Here is a 25,817-nt window from a genome sequence, read left to right on the forward strand (position 1 = left end):
ATGGTCTATCTAGCAATTGCACACACAAAAACAGCAAAAGTTTTTGCAAACAGTTTGAAGAGCTCACTGATGAAATATGACAGCTTTGTTTCATTTTGGATTTTGGCTAGATAGCTAAACCTGTGGCGGTACCTCTCAGAATGTTTTTAATTGCTGAATTATTTCCCGTTCTTCCCACACCCATGTTCTCCGATGTTTAATCTTGTTATTGTTTGCTTTCTTTTTTCTAGATGTTTCCCTTGCCGGTGACTAATGGAAAAAACAGGCCCACGACTCTTGGTAGCACGCAGTTTGGTGGATCAGGTACTGTTTAACTTTCTCTTCCCTTTGAGGAGAAAAAACCCAAACTCTTTGATATAGATGTAACATGTTTTCTAATATTCAGACTATGGTTAAAAATCTGGTCCAGGGACTTAAGGCTTCCTTTCCCCAGTTAAACACCACTATTTCTTTCTCTCTCTCTTTTTTTGTTTGTTTGTTTGCCTTGATCTCATCTGGTGGGCTGTTCCCATAAAAGATGATCTGGAGCAGGGGTCTCCAACCTTGGCAACTTTAAGACTTGTGGACTTCAACTCCCAGAATCCCTCAGCCAGCAAAGCAAAGCTGGCTGAGGAATTCTGGGAGTTGAAGTCCACAAATCTTAAAGTTGCCAAGGTTAGAGACCCCTGATCTGGAGCAAGAATCTAAGGAAGAAAATGACATCCTGCTATTTTGGCTGTGCTATGGGTTGTTTTTTTAAAAAAAAGAAAACGTGGGCTTTTTTGAAAATGTACTTCTTTATGCACTGATGATGTTACCTAGTTTGGGTAGGTGAAACATCTGCAAGAAAAACAAACCAAGCTCAGAGAGCGTGAAGGACCCCCTCATTTCAGCCCTGAGTTATTCTTCCTTAATGGCACTTACTTATTTAGCAAAATGTTCATATTTTACAAGCTAAATGACATATTCTTCTTCTTTTTTTTTTTGCTTTTTAAAAGAAGTGTTTTTCAATCTTAGCAACTTTAGCATTCTGCAGGAGACTACTAGGAGTTGAAGTCCACACAAAGTTGCCAAGATTGAAAAACAGTGATTTAAGCAATTAAAGCATCTATCTCTCAGTGTTTTGTATGGCAGCTCTGGAACTGTCAGATCGAGAAACGAGAGTGCCACAACTTTCAACCCTGGCCTTCTAGCCATGGGCAAGAGATGGAAGAGGCATAGTCCCAAACACCTGGAAGGTCCCCCACTGTGAATGAAAAGCCAAACAAAGTTGAAAACGAAGGGAAATTCCCACCCTTTTTTTAATTTATTAATGGTATAAAGCTACAGAGCGCTCTCTTTTCTTTTGGGCTGGTCCTTTAGCATGAAAGTAAAGAATTGAGCTCCATTGTCACTGGGGATCACTTTCATTTGAGGTGTGTGTTCGAGAACACTCTTATTTTCTGCCAGCGGGCGATACAAGTTTGTGCAAGTGTCGAGTGTTGAAGCTACAGGCGGTGAGAACAAAGCCAAATTCCCCGCCACATGTTCTGTGCCTGAAGGTTGTCGTGTCTGCTGTGTTTTCCCCCTTTGATGCTCTTTTTTACCAAAAAAAAAAAAGTGTTTCAAAATGAAGATACTTGCCACAATCAACCCTTATGGGATATATTTGCTTGAGGGGTATTGTTGTTGTTCTTTGGTTCCATACTTAAGGAATCATGCTTGGGATTTGGATCCATAAGTTTACGCTCCAGCTCTGCCTGACTTTTGTTCTCTAGGGCTGGAAGAATATCCACCACCTTTGTGTCAGCTCCTTTTGACTCAGGCTGCCGGCTTTCTTAATTAAAAGACGAGCTGGGTGAAATGGCATGGACGCATTTAAAGAAAAGAGGGCAGGGCATGGGCCCACCTAACCCCATATTGCCACAGTACTAAGCAGTCTTTCTAGGACAGTATTTCTCAACCTCTTGTTGGCTGGGGGAATTCTGGGAGTTGAAGTCCAGGCATCTTAAAGCTGCTGAGGATGTTAAGAAAAACTCTTCTAGACTCTCTCAAACAGAGAGCTTTCCTTCCATCTCCTGTTATTTCCTCACCAGAATAGAATAGAATAGAATAGAATAGAATAGAATAGAATAGAATAGAATAGAATAGAATAGAATAGAATAGAATAGAATAGAATTCTTTATTGGCCAAGTGTGATTGGACACACAAGGAATTTGTCTTTGGTGCATACGCTCTCAGTGTACATAAAAAGACAAGATACATTTGTCAAGAATCATAAGGTACAACACTTTATGAACTGGAAGTGCCAAAGTCTTAAACTTAGGAAATTCTGCACCCAGACTTGCTCTTTCATCTCGGAGCAACTGTCTTTCTGATTTATCTCTGAATGATACGCCCAACACTTACACCCATCCAAACATGTTCCCAGGATTTCCTATCAGTTCTGTGTGTGAATTCCAGAGACCAGGAGCGTCAATCAACCACTCAGATCAGTTGTGCGGCCTGTAAAATTGGCCCGGGCCGGCTCTGCCCCATTATTCGGCGGTTTTAATTCACCAATTATTATGGTGTTTTCTCCATCCTCCTCCTGCCACACCCACTAGCTACACCTTTGCGGATGCAAGAAAGGCCAACAGCAACTAGAGGATCTGCCATTCTGGAGAAAACAACACATTACAGATTTGGAAGAATGTTTTTCTCTCTTAAGCAACAACTAATGTTTTGCTCATACATTATGCAAAACCCTGGTCTTTTTAACCATTCTTTATTGAACAAGCCATACCTATATGTTGGCAGAACAAGACTAGCTTTGGTCTGCTGGATGCACACCTCACAAAAAAACCCAAACCAATAATCTTACAATTATTATACTAGGAACCATGCCCTCTTCAGATGCTGCTTCAGACCGGCTGCAATTAATCACCCATAATATGGACAAAGAGATGCGGTGGCTCAGTGGCTAAGACGCTGAGTGTGTCAATCGAAAGGTCGGCAGTTCAGCGGTTCGAATCCCTAGTGCCGCATAACAGGGTGAGCTCCCGTTACTTGTCCCAGCTTCTGCCAACCTAGCAGTTTGAAAGCACATAAAAAAATGCAAGTAGAAAAATTGGTACCACCTTTGATAGGAAGGTAACAGTGTTCCGTGCACCTTTGGCGTTTAGTCATGCCGGCCATATGACCACAGAGATGTCTTCGGACAGCACTGGCTCTTCGGCTTTGAAATGGAGATGAGTACCGCCCCCTAGAGTCGGGAACGACTAGCACATATGTGCGAGGGGAACCTTTACCTTTTAATATGGACACCTTGCTTAGATACAGAAAAGTAAATTTGCAAAAATATCTATTTTTCCAGGACTTATTTATTCAATGCCCTGCCCTCTGGATCCTCCCATCATGCCCTCCCAACCTGGTAAAGATTACTAGGAGTTTAATCCAACCACTCAGAAAAATGTTAATAATGGAGTTATAGTTTTTACCAAATTTCACTGTGAAGCTGGATGTCCTAGAATAAGTTAGCAAAACTCAGCTCCCTTCCAGATTTTTCCTTTCTCTAATGCACTGATGGGGCGGGCGATGGATAAATTATAATCCCAATTTAATTTGATTTCATGCCAGTGTTGTCATGGGTAGTTTTGAGCTGCTGCCACTGCTGCTTTAAGCGTTTATATACACACAAGCCTTTTCTAAGGGCATGCAATGACTAGGCTATGTATATATAAGCTGTGTATAGATAAATAGAGAGGAGAGATCATGGAAGTGGGGGGAGGGGGCAATAAGTCACAATGATGGATGCAGCTGTACAGTCAAAACCTCTCTCCCTTTTTATGTGCATTTTGGTGACCTGGAGGGAGGGTTTGGGTTCAGAGTAGTGATGGGATCCTCCTGGCTTAACAACCAGTTCGATGATTGTGCGCCTCCGCAGTTTGAACAAATCTTCACTTCCAGGTTTCTTCAGAGGAGTAACACAGCTGATTCACGCGGCAATCAATTCTGCCGCGCGAATCAGCTGAGGAGATAAAGGTAGGAAAATAGTGCAGGTGGGTGGGCGGGCCCATCTGATCGTCAGGGAGAACCGGTTCGCTCCCAGCTGATTGTTGGAGCTACCAGTTCGCCCAAACCGGTCCGAACCAGTAGAATCCCACCACTGGTTCAAAGGCAGGGTGGCCTAGTATGAATAGTGCTAGACTAGGAGTGGGGAAACCCAGGTTCAATCCCCCTTTCAGCCATGGAAGCTCATTGGGCCAGGCCTCCCCCCTCAGCCTATCAGGTCTAGTGGGGAAGGGGCTGGACTAGGAGTGATTAGACCTACAGATTCTAGTTCCCTCTCAGCCATGGAAGTTAATTGATTGACTTCGGACCAGTCTCTGCCTCAAAGCCCAACCTTGTACCATTCGTGTAGGGAAAACTAGGAAGAGGGATCACTATGTAGGCTGCCTTCAACTTCTCTACAAAATGCTGTATATTGCTCAGTAAATAAATATAACAATTTTTTTCCTTCTAGAATGACCTGAAGCCTCCTAATCATCTAAGATAAAGAATGGGGTTTCTTTGTGCATGTGTGTCTATGGGGAAGGGAGGGATTTTTGCAAACTAGCTTTTAACCTTTTTTTTTTTAAAATGTCTTTCCTCTATATTTTTGAGGCAGCTTGTAGCAGTATCAAGGCAGCAGACGTGACCTTTTTGAGAAGCTGGAAGGAGGGAGGAAAGCTTCAGTATAATTGCTCATAGTATGGCAAAGGAGCTTTTACTGTGTTTTTAACCCTAGTTTGAGGAGGTGGGGATAGAAGTGTGACATTTCTGGGCAAATGGGCTGCAGGGATAGAATTTTAGCATGGCCCCTGGAGGACAGCAGAAAAGCATGTGATTTAACCTGGAGAATCCCAGGTTTGAGATAACATGCTGTAAAGTGCATGGTCTATTCCAGGAGTGTCCAAACTTGGCAACGTTAAGACTTGTGGACTTCAACTCCCAGAATTCCTCAGCCAGCAAAACAAAGCTGGCTGAGGAATTCTGGGAATTGAAGTCCACAAGTCTTAACGTTGCCAAGTTTGGACACCCCTGGTCTATTCTAATGTTTCTCAACCTTGGTAGTTCAGACATGTGGGCCAAGCAATGCTGGCTGGGGAATTGTGGGAGTTGAAGTCTTAAATTTGCCAAGGTTGAAAAACAGTCCTCTCCTCCCTGGATAGGAAGGATATAGTTCCACCACATATAATCATTTATGTGTGTGTGTGTGAGAGAGAGAGAGAGAGAGAGCGCCTCCATTTTGCCATAAGAATTTTCCTCATGCTGGCTAGAACATCTTTGAGGGGATGGGGTGGGCGTGGCTTGACTGGGTGGGTGTGGCCAGGATGGCACGGGCCAGTCCCTCGCTGTTCCGGGATGACCCTACGGGACAACTCTGGGCCTATTGCAGGCCGGATCCAGCTCGTAGGATGCATGTTTGACATGTTTGTTCTAAGCCTTCCACAAGTTGCCCCTAGACTGCGATATTTTAAAAGTAAGAAGGGGCAAAAAGAATGAAGGCATGGGAATTAAATTAACCTGCATTTAATTTACGTAATCAGATGACAAACTGCATTATTTCTCCTGGCTTAACTCATTTACGTTAGGCTTTTGGTTTATATATCAGCCTGTTGGCCCAAGAAATAATATGCCAAGCATTGTATATATTAAAAAATTACCCAGTTTTATCTAAAAATTAAAGCTTATGGTATGGCCCATTTTTTACATGCACACAGGCTGAGATATAGTTCTCATTGCCCTTTAAGAGGTTAATACTGGGAAAAACCTTGGGGCAAGTTAGTAGTCAGAAAAAAAACCTGACTCGATCCTCCCACATGCTAAGCCATAATGTGGCTTTTTGGAGAGTTGTGAGAATCTATCATAGTTTGTGAGCTACAGGTGATGATTAACAAAAGTGATAACCCAGCCAACAAAGAAACATGGCTTAGTCCAATGAGCCAGACCAACGTAGGGGTCTAAGCAGACTCATCTGGTACCAGCATTCTCCTAAGTCCCTTGAACTTTTGTGAACTTATAAAATCCCTTTTTTTAAAAAGGCCATCTGGTCTTTATCTCATCTGGCAGTGATTTGTCAAGTTGTGCTTCCCTTTTTGCCCCATTCTTCAAAAAACATTTTTGGGGGTAACTCCCCCATTCTCCCCTCATGCAGATGTCCCTAATCTTGGGAGCCTCCAGATGTTTTTCTCACCACATCTGCAGAGTATCAGGTTGAGCAAAGCTGTGCTAATATAGTTAAGAGAGGAACAGGGGGGAAACGATGTACCTTCCCTGCTGTTTGCACAGAAAAAGTTTATACCTTCATCAGATCTGCCAGCTGCTTTTATGCCTCATGTTTTTGTTGTCTCTTTGGAAAGTTGGGATTCTGCTCTTTTTCCCATGGGTGTGTTGACAGCGTGCTGGGTCACCACACCTCAATCCGGGGGTGTCTTGCTGTGGTTCTTCTCTTTGCATTCTCCCACTTTGTTTGGATTTGAGCACAGCCCCAATCTGAGCAATAGCAGGCTTGACTCTTACAGCTTTCTGGAGCATCTGTGGCAGGTAGAATATTTGCTGATATGGCGCAAGAGCATGAGAAACATGAGTCAGAATTCAACCTTCCATTAAAAAAATAATTAAAGTCCCAAGTCTGTGTTAAAAGTGTGTACGTAATCGATAGTTAAATAAGAATAGCAACTATTAGGGATGATATGTCTGTCTGTCATAAGGCCACCTGACTCCAGACAACCCTGCATATCCTAGAGGTATAAAGCATGGCGATTAACATCAGCCAATAATTAATCCAGAGGGGATGCCCCATATTCTCTTCGCACAATCACAATTGTTAAGGAACCACACCCCACATTCTAACCAAATCCTTTGAGAAAATCCTGGGGGGCCGGTGGGGGGGGGGAGAGAGACATTTTAATTACCTTTATATGCCACCTATTTTGCTGTCCAAAGTGGTTCTTGAGTGGCTTACAATAGAAGAATAAATATTAAAATTTGCAAGAATCAGGAAAAAAAAAACTTCAAAACTTTATTTATTTACCTTTATTATTACATGAACTCATTTTTCCGGGTTCGCGTAATGTATTGGCAATTTTGACCAACCAAATGGGCTGGATTCATTTGTTCAGGTAAAAAAGTGACAGGGTTGAACCCTTAACCAGTTTTTAATATGTTACTCCAGTGTAGCCACTTGGTCTTTAAATGAACTGGTTAAGTGTCTTGGGTTGAGCCACTGCTACTTGCAGTTAGAACAGACCGTACAGAACTGAAATGGATTACATAAATGGCTTCCTAAAGTAAATTAGCTTCCTTATATTTGTGTCTAATGTTATACAGAAAATTAAGAGGATATCCTGGTAAATGCCAGCATCCTTCCTTTCTTAAAAATAACCCAATGAGTGCCAATGACGTATAGGGGTTAAGGAGCTGTACTGTGTGGAGATCTGGGGTTTAGTACTCTTCCTCCCCACTTCCTTTTCTGTCTCACACCCATGAAAGCCAATGGCTGGTTTTGGGCCAATCCTTCCCTCTCAACCAATCAAGAGCAGTGAAGGGCCTGGATTAGATGTGGGAAAACCTGGTTCTGGTCCCCCCCACCTTTGGCCACGAATATTCATTGGCAGGCTTTGGACTGATCCCTCCCTCTGAGTCCCAGAACCAATCAAGAGCAGCGAAGGGGCTGGACTAGGAGGAGGGAGATCCAGGTTCTTGTCCCCTTTTCAACTGTGGAAATTCATTGGCTGACTTGGCCAGTCAGTCCCTTTCAGCCCCATAGCTAATACAATCCAATGGCAAAGGTGCTGAATTAGGAGTTAGGAGACTCGGGAGTCCAACTCGGCTTATCTTGCGAGGTTGGCATGTGGAAAAATTGGAGGGGTCATATTATACACTGCCTTGAGCTGCTCTGGAGGGAAGGTGGCATATAAATCAATATGTAAACACCGTTCCTGTCTTGGTATTTATGCCTTGAAAAGCTTAAAAGCCATGTACAAAGCTAAACATGCAATTTTGTGGACAAGGCTGCTGCCAGAGGGTGGAGCACCATGGTGAGATAGTCAGCAAATAAATTTAACAAATAAATATAAATAAAAATAATCGGGGCTGGGAAAACAAACCCTGGTTGGCTTTCCTGTGCACATCAGTGTAATTAAAATTAAACGAGTGGGTTCTGCATGGCTACCGCTCTTAAAAATTATACAGTAGAAGCCACTTTTGCAGTTTCTGGAACTTCAGACTATACATTGCTGGCCTAGAAAAAAATATGTATGTGAGAGATGAAACTTGTGTGCACAGCCACACTTAGTTCTGCAGTGAGAAAGAGCTGTGAGATCCAGGATTCAGTTTCGCCAGTCCTTTTCTTTTTAAGTTCCTAGTCCTCAAAGATTGAGACAGTGTCTTTAAAAAATGAAGAGCTGAAATTGAGGAAAATCTCAGGAAGTGTTCTAAAGCAAGGGTCTCCAACCTTGGCAACTTTAAGACTCATGGACTTCGACTCCCAGAATTTTCTGGGAGTTGCAGTCCACGAGTCTTAAAGTTGCCAAGGTTGGAGACCCCTGTTCTAAAGGCTGGTGAGATGGCAGTGCATATTGTTCCTTCTTGGACCCTCCTTGGTCCCCTAACACCTGCCACAAAAAAAAAGGAAGTGCAGAATGAAAGAAGATCGACAAAATTGGCCGAACTTCTAACAGTTTTGGGCACTGCATTTGAGGCTGTGAGTTGCCCTAGGAAAACTTGGTTTTGAAGGATGAAATATAATACAGATCTTAAAAATAAAAGTTACATATACCCCTGGGTTGTCGTATTGTTCATGCCCGCACTGTGTGATTTTTGTGCTGCTCAGATCTCTCTGGGCCCACCCAACCAATCACCCATCTCTTGACCCAGTAATCCCTTTGCTGCCTTTTTTAGCTACCTTTTTGGCAAAAAAAAAATGTATTGGGGAAGGCTTTAGAGTTCTTTCCTGGCTCTGAATTTTCTTTTTAATTGTTAACCTGGCACGCTTTGATCTCTTTCCAAAAGAGGGAGAAAGAAATGTGTTGGCAAGGCTTCTGAGAGCTGCAGCGGTCCCTGCAACAAGCCTCTCTCCCTCTTCATCTCCCAAACAAAGAATTAAACTGCTAACCTGGATAGAAGAAGGAATAAAGTCTCCACCTTTTATTGTAGAGCCGTGGATGATACCAGCCTTTCTGTTCACCTGCTTAAAAATAAAAATTTGGCAACGGTGTTTTGTAGAGCTATCCGTTTGGGGTTTAAGGAAGTTCAGATCTCCGTGCAAGATTTTTACAAAGAGCTACGTAAACGTGAAGGAAAACTTTAATAAAACCATAATTATCATTACATCCATCTTTTCCAACCCTGCTCGCAGCCTTTCTAGAACAAGGTTCTAGGCCTGGGCAGGGGGTTGGACTAGAAGGCCTCCAAGGTCCCTTCCAACTCTGATGTTATGTTATGTTATGTTAAGGTGACTAGCAGTCCCAGAAACATGATGCCAGCCTAACAAACCCCTGGCTCAACACAGCAGAACGTTTTTGAGGTCTATGAATCTTCTCATTCTCCTTTTCCAAGCTCAATAATGCAAGGCAAAATAAGATGTTCTTCCCAAAATTGGTCCTCCACTGGCTGGCCAATTTACAACGTGATGGCCTTCAGGAACAAGATCCACGACGTATTGTTCAAACACCTTGCTTGACTGGGCATCCAATTTGGATTTCGGAGCCTGTTGCAAAGTGTGTGACACCTTGCCCTCCACATTTTTGTCCAGTAATCTTAACTGGAAGAAAACAAGCAAGTTGTGTTTTTTTTTAATTAAAAAAACTGAGTTATGCAAAGTGTCTGGAGAGTCTCCAGGTTGCCCTATCTCTTGTGCACACATAAAATTTAAATTCCAACTTCTGTCTTAATCGTTGCAGACCTCACAAACTGGTGTTATTACTGTAGTAATTGGTACCATCAAAAATATTTGCTTGAGATTTTAACTAGGCTGCAGTGAAATAATGTGGTGCACATCACATAGAGCCAGCAGAAAACATAGGCAAAAAAGAATCGCATTTAAAACACTACCAAATCAAATGTTCTTGGCCCCTGCCTTAGCATTAAAGGCATTATACTGGCAGCAGGGTCTTTAAAATTTCCAGATCTTTAGAAAATGTGCTACTTTTGCAGCAACGACTTTTAGATTTATTTCCCATTCCGAGATCTGCTGTAGTGGAAATAGCAAAGAATTCTGAACTGTAATATCTGGAGACCAATGGAAAAGAAAATGTTCTTTGGATTCACAAGTTTCTTTTCACCCAAATTATTTATTATTATTATGATGACAGTATACACAGCAAACGAGATAACTATGCTGGATTTCGTATCACAGATCACTAGTTGAACACTTCCCAAGCGTTTAGGACTGCGTAATGTATCGGCGAATTATGCGAGCAGATCCCAGTAAGGTGGCCTTCTGCAGCTGACCAATGGTGATCTTGTCAGCACCAATTGCTTTTAAGTGCTTGCCTTGGTCTTTAGGCACAGCTCCCAGTGTGCCGAGTACCACTGGAACCACCTGCACTGGTTTATGCCAGAGTCTCTGCATTATTATTATTATTGTTGTTGTTGTTGTTGCTGCCTAGATATGGTCTCCACTAAAGATTAAATCCAGTACCTGAGACAAAAATTCCTTTTGAGAGGTGTGTATTTATGTATGTCAGAAAATAAGAAGAAATCCAATAGTACTTTTCAGACCAACAATTTTTATTACAAGGCATAACTCACTTTTATAACAGTAAATAGAGAGGTGGTGGCGCAGTGCTTAAAATGCAGTATTGCAGGTTAGTTCTGCTGACTGCTGGCAGTTCAGCAGTTCGATCCTAAACAGCTCAAGGCTGACTTAGCCTTCCATCTTTCTGAGGTTGGTAAAATGAGGACCCAGATTGTTGGGGGCAATATGCTGACTCTGTAAACCATTTAGCGAGGGCTGTAAAGCGGTATATAAGTCTAAATGCTATTGCTATTACTTTTGGTATAAATTGTTAATCTGAATAAGTGTTATCAGACTCCTTGGTTTTGGGACCACATAGCTCCCTTCTTATAAGTAGTCCTCGATTTACAGATGGTTCAAAGTTACAATGGCACTGAAAAAGTGAGTTGTGACCAGTGGTGAAATCTGAACCAGTTTGCTACTGGTTTGCTGTCTGTGCATGCATGCACATACACACACGCAGTTCACCCCAAACATGCGCTGCGCACGCATGCACAATACCCAGCAAAAGGAGGCTTGGAAAGTTAAGCAGAAGAACGAATCAGCTGTGGCGCGCAAGCTTCAGAACTCTTTTAAAAAAAAAATTAAAGCATTTTTTACTATCATTCGGGCGAATAGGTAGTAAAAAAAAATGCTTTAAAAAAAGTAAAAAAATAGGCTCGGATGATCACATGGCATAGCTGTGATCGTCCAAGCCTTTTTTTTTTACTTTTTTAAAGCTTTTTTTTTTTAGGGACGCGGTGGCTCAGGGGCTAGGACATTGAGTTTATCGATCGAAAGATCAGCAGCTCAGCGGTTCGAATCCCTAGTGCTGCCGTGTAACGGGGTGAGCTCCCGTTACTTGTCCCAGCTCCTGCCAACCTAGCACTTTCGAAAGCACGTAAAAATGCAAATAGAAAAAATTCCTTTGGTGGGAAGGTTCCGTGCGCCTTTGGCGTTGAGTCATGCTGGCCACATGACCACGGAGACATCTTCGGACAGTGCTGGCTCTTCGGCTTTAAAACGGAGTTGAGCACCGCCCCCTAGAGCCGGCAACGACTAGCACGTATGTGTGAGGGGAACCTTTAACCTTTACCTAAAGCATTTTTTAACTACCTATTTGCTCAAACTGGTAGTAAAAAAATGCTTAAAAAGTAAAAAAAAAAAAGTTCCGATGATCAGCTGAGCGATACGCAATCATCGGAACTTTTTTTTTTTACTTTTTAAAGCATTTTTAACTACCAGTTCCAGAGAACCGGTAGTAAAAAGATGCTTAAAAAGTAATAAAAGAAAGTTCAGACAATTGCGCGTTGCTCAGCTGATCGTTGGAACTTTTTTTTTTTAACATTTTTTTACTGCCGGTTCAGCAAACCAGTCGTATTTTTTTACTACTGATTCGGACAAACCATCCTGAACCAGTAGCATTTCACCCCTGCTTATAACCATTTGTACCTCTTGGCGCAGTGGTTAGAGTGCAGTATTGCAGGCTACTACTGCTGACTGCTGGCTGACTGCAATTTGGGCAGTTCAAATCTCACCAGGCTCAAGCTTGACTCAGTCTTTCATCCTTCCGAGGTCAGTAAAATGAGGACCCAGATTGTTGGGGGTAATAGGCTGGCTCTGTAAACAGCTTAGAGAGGGCTGTAAAGCACTATATAAGTAAGTGCTATTGCTATTGCTATTTTTCACACTTACGGTTGTTGTAGTGTTTCCATGGTCATCTGAGCAAACTCTGGGCGCTTGGCAACTGACATGTATTTATGATGGTTGCAGTGTCATGTATCACCTTTTGCAACCTTCGGACAAGCAAAGTTAATGGGGAAGCCAGATTCACTTAACAACCACGTTATTAACTTAACAACTTGCAGTGATTCACTTAACAATTGTGACAAGAAAGATTGTAAAAACTCATGTAATAATCGCCTTGCTTAGCATTAAATTTTGTGCTCAATTGTGGTTGTATGTCAAGGACTACCTGTATGTATCAAAGGATCAATTTTGGCTCAAACCCAGAATTATGCATCATGGATGAGTCCTGTTTCTCCAGGTTTATCCTTGTGTTTTTTTACCCAAAGTGGGAAAACTCCAGTTTGCTCTCTAAAACCAGAACCTCAAGACTGTTAAATAAGAATAAGGAAAAGAAGGAGTGCGTATTTCTTTCTGTATTTGCAAGCCAGGGTATTAAAAATTATATATGATTACACTAAAGACGCACAATTTAAGACCACATGGCCCGCCTCCTTTATAAACTTTGAATGCAGCTCTAGACATCCAAAAGCTGTTATCAAATTGTAATTTTAAACATGACCTAAGGGGGAAATTACAAAGACATGACTGGAGAATAATCGCATTATAACTATATAACGTTAATGAAACTAACATGTCATTGAGATTAAATTCAATTTGATTTTGCTGCACATATTACATTGTGGTGTGTAACCCCCAACACATGGCTCAAACCCCTTTGTAACCTTTATTTTTTCATATTCCTGTTTTTTGTTTTTTATTGCTTTTTAATAACAAAAAAGAGTAAGTAAAAAGAACAAAACACAATCATAATAATCAAGATACATACATTGTCAAAAAGGAGGGGAACAAAGAACACATAAAAGTATTCTAAGAAAAATGAAAGAAATACAACAAAGAAAATTATAGTATGATAAACCATTATATAATTTTCTTTGTTGTATTTCTTTCATTTTTCTTAGAATACTTTTATGTGTTCTTTGTTCCCCTCCTTTCTGACAATGTATGTATCTTGATTATTATGATTGTGTTTTGTTCTTTTTACTTATTCTTTTTTGTTATTAAAACATTGTACTGTGATATACTATTATAGGGACGTGGTGGCTCAGTGGCTAAGTCGCTGAGCTTGTCGATCGGAAGGTCGGCAGTTCAGCAGTTCGAATCCCTATTGCCGTATAACGGTGTGAACTCCCGTTCCTTGTCCAAGCTTCTGCCAACTTAGCAGTTCGAAAGCACGTATAAAATGCAAGTAGAAAAATAGGGACCACGTTTGGTGGGAAGGTAACAGCGTTCTGTGTGCCTTTGGCGTTGAATCATACCAGCCACATGACCATGGAGATGTCTTCGGACAGCGCTGGCTCTTCGGCTTTGAAACGGAAATGAACACCACCCCCTAGAGTCGGGAATGACTAGCACATATGTGCGAGGGGAACCTTTACCTTTATACCATTATAACAGTAAACAATTACACTTCCCGGCATACTTATCTAATGCAAATAATGTATTACCTAAATAATGTCAGACTGGAAAGACCAGGTCCACACATGTGAATGTCCAATCAAACTGATTTATTGCTAAAAAAGCTTACAAATAGGAATCTTCTCAAATTAAAGGATAGCACTTGCTTGGAGTTAGATAAGGCTCAATGGAATTCAAGGGAGGTTGGACTTAGTTCACTTGTGGCTACGTAGGAATTCTAGGCTGATCCCTCTTTTAACGCTGGCCCCAGGTTCTGCCACTCATCCTACAAATATGTATATATTTCTAATACATTTATGGAACTATCATTTTTATACCTACTATATTCCGCATAAATGAGTCCCATGTTTTATTATTTTGTCTATACAACGTCTACATAGGCTTTGTATATTCCTGATTTATACACTGTACACCTTCTTAAAGTTTATTTTTGACGGTCTACTTAGTGCAACTTGCCACTGCAATTTTATAAAGCACACATGAGGACATGGTATTATTATACATGAATCAGGCTACTTTCATTCATTCCACAAAACCAGAATTAAAGCACGGGTTAGCATGATGTCTGTTTGTAGCCACAGTCAAGATCACAGCTTCTGATTACTAGTTTTGGTATAGTTGGAAAGCCAGTTGTGAATTAGGGGCAGTTCTTTGTAAGCATCCCATGTTAGTGGTGGGCAATACATTTTGTCACAAATGAAGACAAATATACATGTCCTAGGATAATGTTGCAGGATCCAATTTAGGTCACGTCCCTGGGACCAGAGGTTTAATCTTCCAAGCTTTCAGACTCGTGTTGGAGCCCGTCCTCAGGGAGCTTCTCACCAGAATGCGTGACATTCCCTGAGTGGGTTCTAGCATGAGTCTGAAAGCTTGGAAGACTAAACCTCTGGTCCCAGTGATTGACCCAGATTCAGGGGTTCGCTGCTGGGGGTTCACAGGGGTTCGGGAGAACCTCTAGCTAAGATTCTGTGCGGTTTGGAGAACCCCCAAATCCCACTTCTGGCTGCCCCGCCTACCCCGCTCCTCCCAGGAGTCCCCACACAGCCTGTTTTGGATGTAGGTAAGTGCAGGGCACAGAGGCTTGGGGAGGGAAAAAAACAGGCCTATCGGAAGTTCAGGAAACCTCCAGAGAGCCTCCAGAGCCTGGGGAAGCCGTTTTAACCCTTCTGGAGGCGCAAAGAAAGCCTCCGGAGCCCGGGGAGGGCAAAAAGCTACACCCCCCCCGGCTATGGTGCAGGAGGCCAACTAGGCCATGCCCACCATGGCCACGCCCACCCAGCAGCCGGGCAGAGAACCCCTTGCTAAAAATTTTGAAGCCCACCCCTGGGCTTTAGCATGAGTCCGAAAGCTTGAAAGACTTAAACCTCTGGTCCCAGGGATTGACCCAGATTGGATCCTGCAGTTCATTTTGTGGCCAGCGTCGATTTGTGCGTGTGAAAGAGAGCGAGTTGACTCCACATTTGTGCCAGTCTGTGCAAGACACAGGCAACAGAAAAGCAGTTGGCAACTGAACTATGAAATCCCTACCCATCTCCGAAATTGCCTGGCAAGCTTAACCCTTCGTTTACCTCCGGATTTCCTTGGTTCCCCACCAAGTCCCCTGGGAAGGAGAGAAGGACATTTCCAGAGAGAAGAAACAAGGGATACCTGTAATTTAGCTTCTCTTCTAAAAAAAACATGCTCTCCATTTGTTCCCTCCCCCCCCCCCGGGAAGGAGGACATATTTGCCATTTTAACTATAGATTAACCCTTATGCTTTTGGAAAATAGCTTCAGAAAGTCCAAAAAATTAGATTGGACAAGCAGGACTGGAGCAAAGACCCCCCCCCCATTTCAGGAATCTCCTCTTTTCTTCTTCTTCTTCTTCTTTCTGCCTCCCTCCCCTCCCCCCATACTATTGGGAGCATGCTAATGAAAAAGGATGGTGTCATGGGGTGAGTGACGCTCCCCTTTTTCTCCAGCTTTTGCCCAATCAATTTCCTCTTCCTTTTTCCCTTAACAATCACAGTGGTCTCCTTTCCAAAAGCTTGCAAATACCCTATTAACATTGTTATACGAAACAGCAGTACACCATTTAATTAGGAAAAATAAGAGCTAACCTCCACCATATGTTATGCTTCTGTTGGTATTTGCATTTGAAAGTCCAACTGCATTTCAAACGCAGAGCTGGGATTTTCGCCATATGAGCAGCCTCCACATTTGGGTTGCTATGGGGGAAGACTGGGGCGGGGGGGGGGAGGTGGAGGAGAAGGGAGAGGAAATTCAGTGTACTTTCCTGATGGAATTGAAATCTGTTTATTTTTCCGGAGTGTGTTTTCCTTTTTTAAGAGGTGAAGGGTTTTTTTTAATTGAAGAAGATGATATCTTTTGCAAATTATTAGCAAGGATTGGGTTCTGGCATATGTTTTTGTGCAAGGAAGCTCTTCCCACCCATATGGACCTGTTGGAGGAATATTTATTTGCAGATGCATATATATATATATATATGCAGCCTTTCTCACTCTCTCATCAAATTGTCCTGTTAATTTGCCTTTAAAAATTAAAGAGCTTTCTCTTATTGGGTATGAGGGGTGGCTCAGGGGCTAGGACATTGAGCTTGTCGATCGAAAGGTCGGCAGCTCAGCAGTTCGAATCCCTAGTGCTGCCATGTAACGGGGTGAGCTCCCGTTACTTGTCCCAGCTTCTGCCAACCTAGCAGTTTCAAAAGCACGTAAAAATGCAAGTAGAAAAAATAGGGACCACCTTTGGTGGGAAGGTAACAGTGTTCTGTGTGCCTTTGGCATTGAGTCATGCCGGCCACATGACCACGGAGACGTCTTCGGACAGCGCTGGCTCTTCGGCTTTGAAATGGAGATGAGCACCGCCCCCTGGAGTCGGCAACAACTAGCATGTATGTGCGAGGGGAACCTTTACCTTTACCTAGTTTAATGAAACGAAGGACTAAGGGTGACATGACAGCAGAGTTCCAATATCTAAGGGGCTGCCAGAAAGAAGAAGGAAGGGGGTGTCAATCAATTTTCAAAAACACCTGAGGGTAGAACAAGAAGCAATGGAAGGAAACAAATCAAGGAGAGAACCAACCTAGAACTAGGGAGAAATTTCCTGACAGAACAATTAACCAGTGGAACGACTTGCGTCTAGAAGCTGTGGGTGCTCCAATATTTAAGAAGAGATTGGACAATCATTTGTCTAAAATGGTATAGGGCAGGGGTGTCAAACTTGTGGGCCACAGACCGGATCCATCACGCGCTGGCCACCCCCACCCCCAGTTTATCGAAGGGAAAAAGTCACAATATGTCACGTGCAGGGGTGGGTTTCAGTTACCTTTACCACCGGTTCAGCGCACGCTCGTTTGCTTTGCGCGGGTGCATGTTGTCTGTGAATTCACCCGGCTTTCCACACATGCTCTTTGCTCGTTCATGTGCTTTCCGCGCATGCACCCAGCCTCGAAAATGTGCCTAAATAGCACGACTTGGAGCCAAGGTGGGTGGGCAGGCCCATCCGTGATTGCCGCTACCGGTTTTTCCGAACTGGTACAAACCGGCTGAATATCACCTCTGGTCACATGACGACGATGTGAGTTTGACACCCCTGGAATAGGATCTCTCGCTTGGCCAGAAGGCTAGATTAGAAGACCTCCAAGGTCCCTTCCAACTCTGTGGTTCTATTTTTAAGCTGCAGAGAGAAAGATGCTGGGCTAAGACAGGGAGACTTGGCTTCTAACCCCCCCCTCCTCCTGTCCCCCAACCATGGACATTCCTCAGTGATTTGGGGCAGAAGCTGTCCTGTTAAAGACAGGATGATATTTTATTATTATACACACAACAATATGAAATCACAGCTGTCAGTTCTTTAACTGGTGTTGGCCTTCATACACATCAAGGTCTTTCCAAGAACCTAGGATGTCGTAATGTATCGACGCATATGTGCAGATCCAAGCAGTGTGGTCTTTTGTAAATATGGTTCGTCGCATAGTCAGCCAGATGTTTAGACTTGATTTGGCATTTTTATCTCCCTATCAAGTCCTTCCCAAGGACCGGAGATAGGCCTATTATTATTATTATTATTTATAATACGGATATGAAGCATCTGACGCTCTCCAGATGCAACTGAACCAAAATCCCAACAGCCGGGGTGTTGCGGTAAATATAAAATAGAGTCTAAAAACATCTGGAAGGTGATGCTGCCTCCAGCCCGGGTTAAAGCTATTCCGACCTGTCTCCAATCTTCCCTTTTTGAGAAAGATGGTCGCGCAGCAGCTCCAGAAGTTTCTGGATGAAACAGATTATCTCGACCTCTACTAGTCAGGATTCAGGCCTGGATTTGGGATAGAAACAGCATTGGTCGCACTTTTGGATGATCTCTGGCGGGAGCGGGATGTGGGTAGTGCATCCATCCTTGCTCTACTTGACCTCTCAGCAGCTTTCGAGACCATCGACCATGGTATTCTCCTGGAGTGGCTTCAGGGGATGGGAGTAGGAGGCTATCCTGGTTTACTTCCTTCCTCTGTGGCTGCTCTCAGTCAGTGTTGATCGGAGGGGAGAGATCCAGCCCTCGCCCAGTGCTTTGCGTGTTTCCGCAGGGCTCGGTACTCTCTACGCTCCTGTTCAACATTTATATGAAGCCACTGGGTGAAATCATCCGTCACTATAGACTGAGGTTTCACCAATATGCTGATGATACTCAGCTGTATGTGTCGGCCCTGGTGAGTTAAGTGATGCCATGGCCTCCTTCTTGTAGTGCCTAGAGGCTGTTTGGGGTTGGATGGGGAGCAACGGGTGAAACTAAACTCTGGCAAGACCAAGTGACTCTAGGTTTAGGGTTCATTGGCTCAGGGAGAATTGCCACCTTTGGTCTTGGATGGGGTGGCACTATCCCAAACCGACCCTGTGCGTAATGTGGGAGTTCTCCTGGACTCACGACTCCTGCTAGAAGAGCAGGTGGCGGTCATGGACAGGAGGGCCTTTGTGCAACTGCAGGTTGTGCACCAGTTACGCCCTTTCCTGGATCAACAATCCCTACTCACAGTCACTCATGCCCTAGTCGCTTCTTGTCTTGACTATTACAACGCCCTCTATGTGGGACTGCCCTTGAAGAGCATCCAGAAGCTCCAGTTGGTGCAAAATGCAGTGGCCCGCATGGTTTTGTGCAGACCCCTGTGTACACATGTATCACCTCTCCTGCGGGAGCTTCATTGGCTGTTGATTTGCTTCTGGGTGCAATTCAAGGTGCTAGTTGTCACCTTTAAAGCCCTTCATGACTTGGGACCAGGTTATCTGAGGAACCGTCTCTTGCCGGTCACATCTACCTAACCCATCAGAGCGGGGAGGGAGGTCCATCCCCAAGGGAGATACACCTGGTGGGACTCAGAAGAAGGGCCTTCTCCGTAGTGGCTCCCTCTCTCTGGAACATCATTCCCCCACTCTAATGCTCTTCCAGAAGGCACTGAAGACCTGGTTCTGCCAGTGGGCCAGGGGAACCCAGAGCGGGATGGAGCCCATTAAAAGGCTCGGGTGTTCTGCTGTCACCGGGGTGGGGGGGTGATTTTATTATATTATACTATATTAATTTATTTGATTCTTTTTATTAGTTTTATTGTGTTAAATGTGGTTTTATATTCTGTAAAGCCGCTTTGGGTCACCATGGGCAAATAGATGGCAATATAAATTCAATAAATAAATTAAATAATAATAACAACAACAACAACAACAATAATAATAATAATAATAATAATAATAATAATAATAATAATAATAATAATAATAATAATAATAATAATAATAGCTGGCAGCTCCTTTGGCCATTAATTCGGTGTGGCTTAGATTCGTTGACCACGTAGGTCTTCCCCAGCTGACTAAAACTGTAGGTCATTGGAAGCTGTGGATTGACCACACCAAGTGTCTGCATTTGACACCTGTCATTTACCCCTCAAGCAAATGAAACCTCTCCACTGCTCTGGGTGTGTCCTCCATTTTAAGAATATAGGTAATCCTCAATTTACAACCACAGTTGAGTCCAAAATTTCCGTGGCTAAGCAAGACAGTTATTAAATGGGTTTTGCCCTGTTTTATGACCCGTCTTGCCATTGTTGTTAAGTAAATCACTATAGTTATTAAATTAGTAACACACATGTTAAGTGAACCTGGCTTCCCCATTGACTATGCTTGTCAGAAGGTCCCAAAAGGTGATCCTGGGAAATTGCAACCGTCATAAATATGAGTCGGTTGCCAAGTGCCTGAATTTTGATCCTATGGCCCTGGGGATGCTTCAACAGTTGTAAGTGTGAAAAACGGTCACAAGTCTCTTTTTTCAGAGCCGTTCTAATTTTGAACAGTCACTAAATGAACTGTTGTAAGTCGAGGACTACTTCTAGTCTTCAAGAAGCTTAGGAAGATAATTCATTCTTCCAAAGAAGGGATCTAGATCAGGGGTGAAATGCTCCCGATCTGGTAGCGATGGCGGTGCGATCGTCAGAGGGTTTTTGTGTTTTTTTTACTTTTAAAAGCATTTTTTCTTCAGCCGAAGAGGTTATAGAAAAAATGCTTTTAAAAGTTTTTTTTTAAAGTTGGCCACGCCCACCCAGTCACATTATTCCCCCACCAAGCCACACCCACAGAACCGGTAGTAACAAATTTTACATTTCACCCCTGATCTAGATCCTCTTTTTCCTAACCCTGGAGACCACTTTCTTCCCTAACTCTGGACAAGAGTCTCTTCCCCAGGAGAGGCCAAGAGTGAAACGAAAGACTTGCATTACTTTGCTAAAGAGGAAGGCTTGCATAGTTAACATGCCAGGTCTTTTATATCCCTGATGACAATTCCAGATCTGGGGAATAGCGCTTCAAGCCAGGAAGTGGGCCTGAAAAACTAATTTTAACTCCATTGGACTGGCTATTTTAAATTGCCTAGGGAATTTCTTCTGCCTTCAGCTCCCTCTTTCCCTTCATTCTGGCTCCTGGATTATGGTTACTTTCCTGAAGCCATGATATTTCCCCTAGGAGAGTAGAATTGAGCCTTTAGCTTCCACAGAAGGAATATTCCCACTTAGACCCTCATTGATGAGCGGTGAGTGTGAGATCTTGCCTGGCTGGATCATGTTTGAATGAGTCTTATCTTTTAACACTTTTGCAGTTCAATAAACCATATTCGAAATCACAGAAAATCCTGGTTTACTGTTAGCATGTCACTCAGAGATATACTGCCACTGAAATGGAGGCTGTTAGTTACAATGGCCAGATGGACTATCTGGCACAGTTCCAGATAGTCCAAGTCCAGAATTTCAAGCCTCGTAGCATAAGGGATTCTGTTGTGAGTAGAGGAGTGGAGTACTCTTCTTGTGAAATATTTCTGGACCCGCTCAATTGTGTTAATGTCCAATATTACAGTGCGGATTCCAGGCGGATGAGCTATATTCATGGACCAGAGGTGGGTTTCAGCAGGTTCTGACCAGTTTTGGAGAACCGGTAGCTGAAATTTTGAGTAGTTTGGAGAACCAGTAATTATCACCTATTCTCTGCCTCCCAGCTGAGTCCCAGCTGATCGGGAGGAAATGGGGATTTTGCAGTAGCCTTCCCCTGGATTCGGGAGGGAATGGAGATTTTACAGTATCCTTCCCCTAGAGTGGGTTGGGAATAGAGATTTTACAGTATCCTTCCCTTGCCATGCTCACCAAGCCACGCCCACCAAGGAGTGCCACGCCTACCAAGCCACACCCACAGAACCAGTAGTAAAAAAAAATTGAAACCCACCACTGCCCTGGACCTTCAGGTAAACCTTCCTACATAGTTTCGAATGTAATTCCACTCAGAAGCTCTTGTATGCAGTGTCCCATTGCTGTTTCCTGTGGTATTAACATCTACATTTTATACTTTGTGTCAGGGTGGATTTGGTTTAAATCGAGTCGATTTAAATCACGATTTAAATAATTATTTAAGTCACTAGTAAAAAGGCTTGATTTAAATCAACTTGATTTAAATCATAATTTTTAAAGCGCAACTGTCATCTCTGTCCCGCAGCAGCTCCTCCTCTGACCTGCTGTTGACTCACTATATTTTGTATATTACAAAATATACAGCCTCATGCTACATAACTAAGCTCCATTTCATGCTGAATAAACTAGATTATTAATGCATCTTAAATAGAAAACTATTTTTAGATAGATTTTTACTCCAAAAGCATTTTATTAAAATAGGATAGAATAACGGAAGGGACCTTGGAGGTCTTCTAGTCCAACCCCCTGCTTAGGCAGGATACCCTACACAACTTCAGACAAATGGTTATCCAATCTCTCAAATAAATTCGATAAAAATTTTAAAAATCCAATTTAAATTTTAAAAATCCAATTTAAATTTTAAAAATCTGATTTTTTTTATTTTTTTAAAAATAAGATTTTTACCCACCCTGCTTTGTGTGTCTGCATATGTATATAGACAAACACGCTGTCATTTGTTGTCCTTTGTCATTTGTTAGAATTTGAAGAATAAGAAGGCTGAAAACTTTCCTAAATCGTTGTACACCCTATGATTTAGATCTGTGTTTATATGTGCGGGTATAATTCTGAAATGCAGAATGTTGACGCGTTCCGAATCTTACCTTTGCACTTGGTTGCGTTTGTCATTTGGGCCATGACTGGTTTGAGTTCCTGTGCCCTGCTTACTAGGCTTGTCTATCCTGAGATTTACTTACTGCATTCAAGTTATCAGGAATGAGTTTAGGGCTTCTGATTATGATGATTAGACAGGATAGATTATTGAAAGAAGATAAGATGATGTAACTGGAGAGAGAAAGAGAGAGAGGGAGGTCAAAATATATTTATAACTGCTGTAAAGAATACCAGAAGCTGCTTCTTTACAAACTTGTAGTTTTATATAAATAAATATATTGAACATTTATATTTACAACAGACAAGATGGTCGGGTATACACTAACACCACGAGGTTATCATGGAGCATATAGAGCAGGGCTCTCCAACCTTAGCAACTTTAAGCCTGGAGGACTTCAACTCCCAGAATTCCCCAGCCAGCAAAGCTGGCTGGGGCATTCTGGGAGTTGAAGTCCTCCAGGCTTAAAGTTGCTAAGGTTGGAGAGCCCTGATATAGAGCACACAGGGAAAAAAGGCTGGGAACTTTACACCCACAGCAACCAATCATAGCATAGATTGCTTCATGCAGGAGCCAGCACTCTCCAACCCTGTGGTAGTCAACCTGGTCCCTATCGCCCACTAGTGGGTGTTCCATCTTTCATGGTGGGCGGTAGGGGTTTTGTCCGATATTGAAGTACTTTCCTTTTTTTTAATTTAATTGACTTTTTTAAAAAAATGCATAAGATTATTTAAAAACATTTTCATTAAGTTTTCATAAAATTCCCCGTGACAATTTAAACTTCTGAAAATATACTATTTGTATCGCCCGCGCACAAGTTTAGTTCACGTTACTTAAGTGAAACTAAATGGCGCTATAGTGCGACCGCAAACAAAAGAGCCTCGTCCCAGAATAGCTCGCGCATCTCCCCCCACACCACCAAGCTGTAACAGACAAGCAGAGCTGGTAGCCGTCGCCCCCCCCACCCCAATCCACAATGGGCGAGAGACATGCGCAGACGACGATACACAGTACATTACTGTGAAACCGGTGGGCAGTTAGAAAATTTTACTACTAACAGAGATACAAAAGTGGGCAGTAGGTATAAAAAGGTTAACTACCCCTGCTCCAACCAATCAACTACAACAGTGTATTCTGGCCCATTATACGCTTTACTGTTCCAGCTACTAAATTTAAATATTCTAACAAACTAGAGCAGGGGTCGGCAACCTTGAACACTCAAAGAGCCACAAAGGTCCTAACCAGAAGCCCCTGTTCAATTCTGGAGCTGACCAGAAGTCTGGTTCCCCCATCATAGTCTCCTCCTAGCATGGCGTCCTTTTTCCTCTTATCAATTGCGGAGCCGACCAGCAACAGGGAGCCACAGCAGAGGGATGAAAGAGCCACATGTGGCTCCAGAGCCGCGGGTTGCTGACTAGAGAGAGAGGGGGGGTCAAAATATATTTATAACTACTGTGAAGAATGTCGGAATCCACTTCTTCATACTTCTTTGTTTCTTCTTTGATTTCTTTCCCTTTCTTACTGTCATTTGCTTGTGTTAGCTTTTACTTCTTTTTTAAAAAAAATTAATAAAAATATACTAAAATGAAAAGAGAATGAATTTAGAGCTCAAACCTGTTACCTTTAAAATACAAAGGGTGTTTTCACTTTCCATGTTAGTGTGGCAGTGCCATTGCTTGGAGTGGTGGAGGGTGGTATCATAGCTACCAACTCAGTTGGAATCACAGGATGCAACAGGGCTTATTCAAGTAGAGCTAAATTAGAAATGTTCTAGAGCAGGGATTCCCCAGCAAAGCTGCCTGGGGAATTCTGGGAGTTGAAGTCCGCCAGGCTGAAAGTGGCCAAGGTTGGAGACCTCTGTTCTAGAGTTGAAGAGTTAATTTGGCTAATTATTGATGAAAGCTGGGTTCTCTCTTGACTGAATTTACATATTGGTCAGTTTTATCCATGGTTTGTTGAAAACAGTGGCCTGATGCATACATCTGACAAAGCTGAGAACCATGATTTTACATCCTACACAATTGCTGGGTTTGCAGATCACATAAACTCAAATTCAAAGAAACCACATTATGATTGTGCAATGCACAAACTGGTTTTGCTTTTTTCATCCAGCAAAATATTTGGGAGTATATCTCTAGATTATTATCTTTTGGGGGGAAAGATTTGTCCTATTAATCTGAAAGTTTTGCCATCGTTTGATACAAGCTGATGCAGCAACGAAGTTGTTTGAGAATCCTGTTTTGGAGATTTGAGCCACTTCAACCAGGAATGAAGGCTCTTTAAGGTGTTGCTAGTTTTCTTGTTGTGAATTCTCCCAGTGACACCTGCAAAGTACTTAGGCCCCTTTTCTTACTTTGTTGATTGTATTCTACATTCCATTGCAAACTTCCCAAAATTGTTTTTAAGGTGGGACGCCTCTAAAGCTCAGAAATAAATAAGGAATATTTGTAATAAAAACAAAGCATTAAGTTTTTCCTGCTGATAAAGGAAATGATTGTATGTTAAACCAGCGTCCATCAGTCCAGGGGATGGACGGGCTTAATGTTTCCAGTTCAGTGAGTAGACTTTTACACATAAGTTTTTTAAAAAAACAACAACACCACCAGGGTGTCCCCAAGAAAAGAAAGTAATCATTCCCTTTGTTGTGGCAACTGGAGTTGAAACAACAGCCTTTAACAAAAGGCTGCCAGCCGAAGGAGTTTCCGCCAGTTTTTAGAGAGGCAGGTGATGGCGGAGGAACACTTTGTTTTAAGGAAGAAGGGGGGGGGGAACACAGTTGCTTGTTTTTTTGGTACACAAGGAATTGTCCTGCCTTGCGCTGAACAATTCTTCTTATCTCTTTCCGCTACTGTGAGTCACCGTCTGGCTTGTGAGCAATTTATTTACCGGAAGCGACCCTTGGATCATGACTCCTTCTTATATTTCCTGAGCGCCTTACTTGCTCTCTAGTGCTTAAAAATAAGATGGATTGGACACGTGTTACACATTTTCTTGCATCCAGGTTCTTTGGCTAAAAGTATCTGCCTACCACTGTTGTTTGTTATTTAACTGTGTTGTTATCACCGTTCCTTTAAGTTATTTTGGTTTGGAGTGGAAAGGGATTTTTTTTTAAAAAAAGGAAGAGTTAAATTTTTATTACAGTTGTTACCATTTTTTTTAATTTACATTTATATCCCGCCCTTCTCCGAAGACTCAGGGCGGCTTACAGTGTGTAAGGCAATAGTCTCATTTTATTTGTATATTTACAAAGTCAACTTATCGCCCCCCCCCAAGAATCTGGGTCCTCATTTT

General features: G+C 42.6%; 1 protein-coding gene across 1 annotated transcript in view; it reads left to right on the forward strand.

The window, feature by feature from the left end:
* Window positions 1-25,817, forward strand: part of TCF3 (transcription factor 3) — a 133,305-nt gene that overhangs the window by 15,999 nt on the left and 91,489 nt on the right. Inside the window, 1 exon segment of the mRNA XM_058163370.1 lies at window positions 231-303. Coding sequence (XP_058019353.1) covers window positions 231-303 — 73 coding nt within the window.

This window comes from Ahaetulla prasina, chromosome 1 (genome assembly GCF_028640845.1).
Source record: "Ahaetulla prasina isolate Xishuangbanna chromosome 1, ASM2864084v1, whole genome shotgun sequence".
In the NCBI taxonomy this organism is placed as follows: Eukaryota; Metazoa; Chordata; class Lepidosauria; order Squamata; family Colubridae; genus Ahaetulla; species Ahaetulla prasina.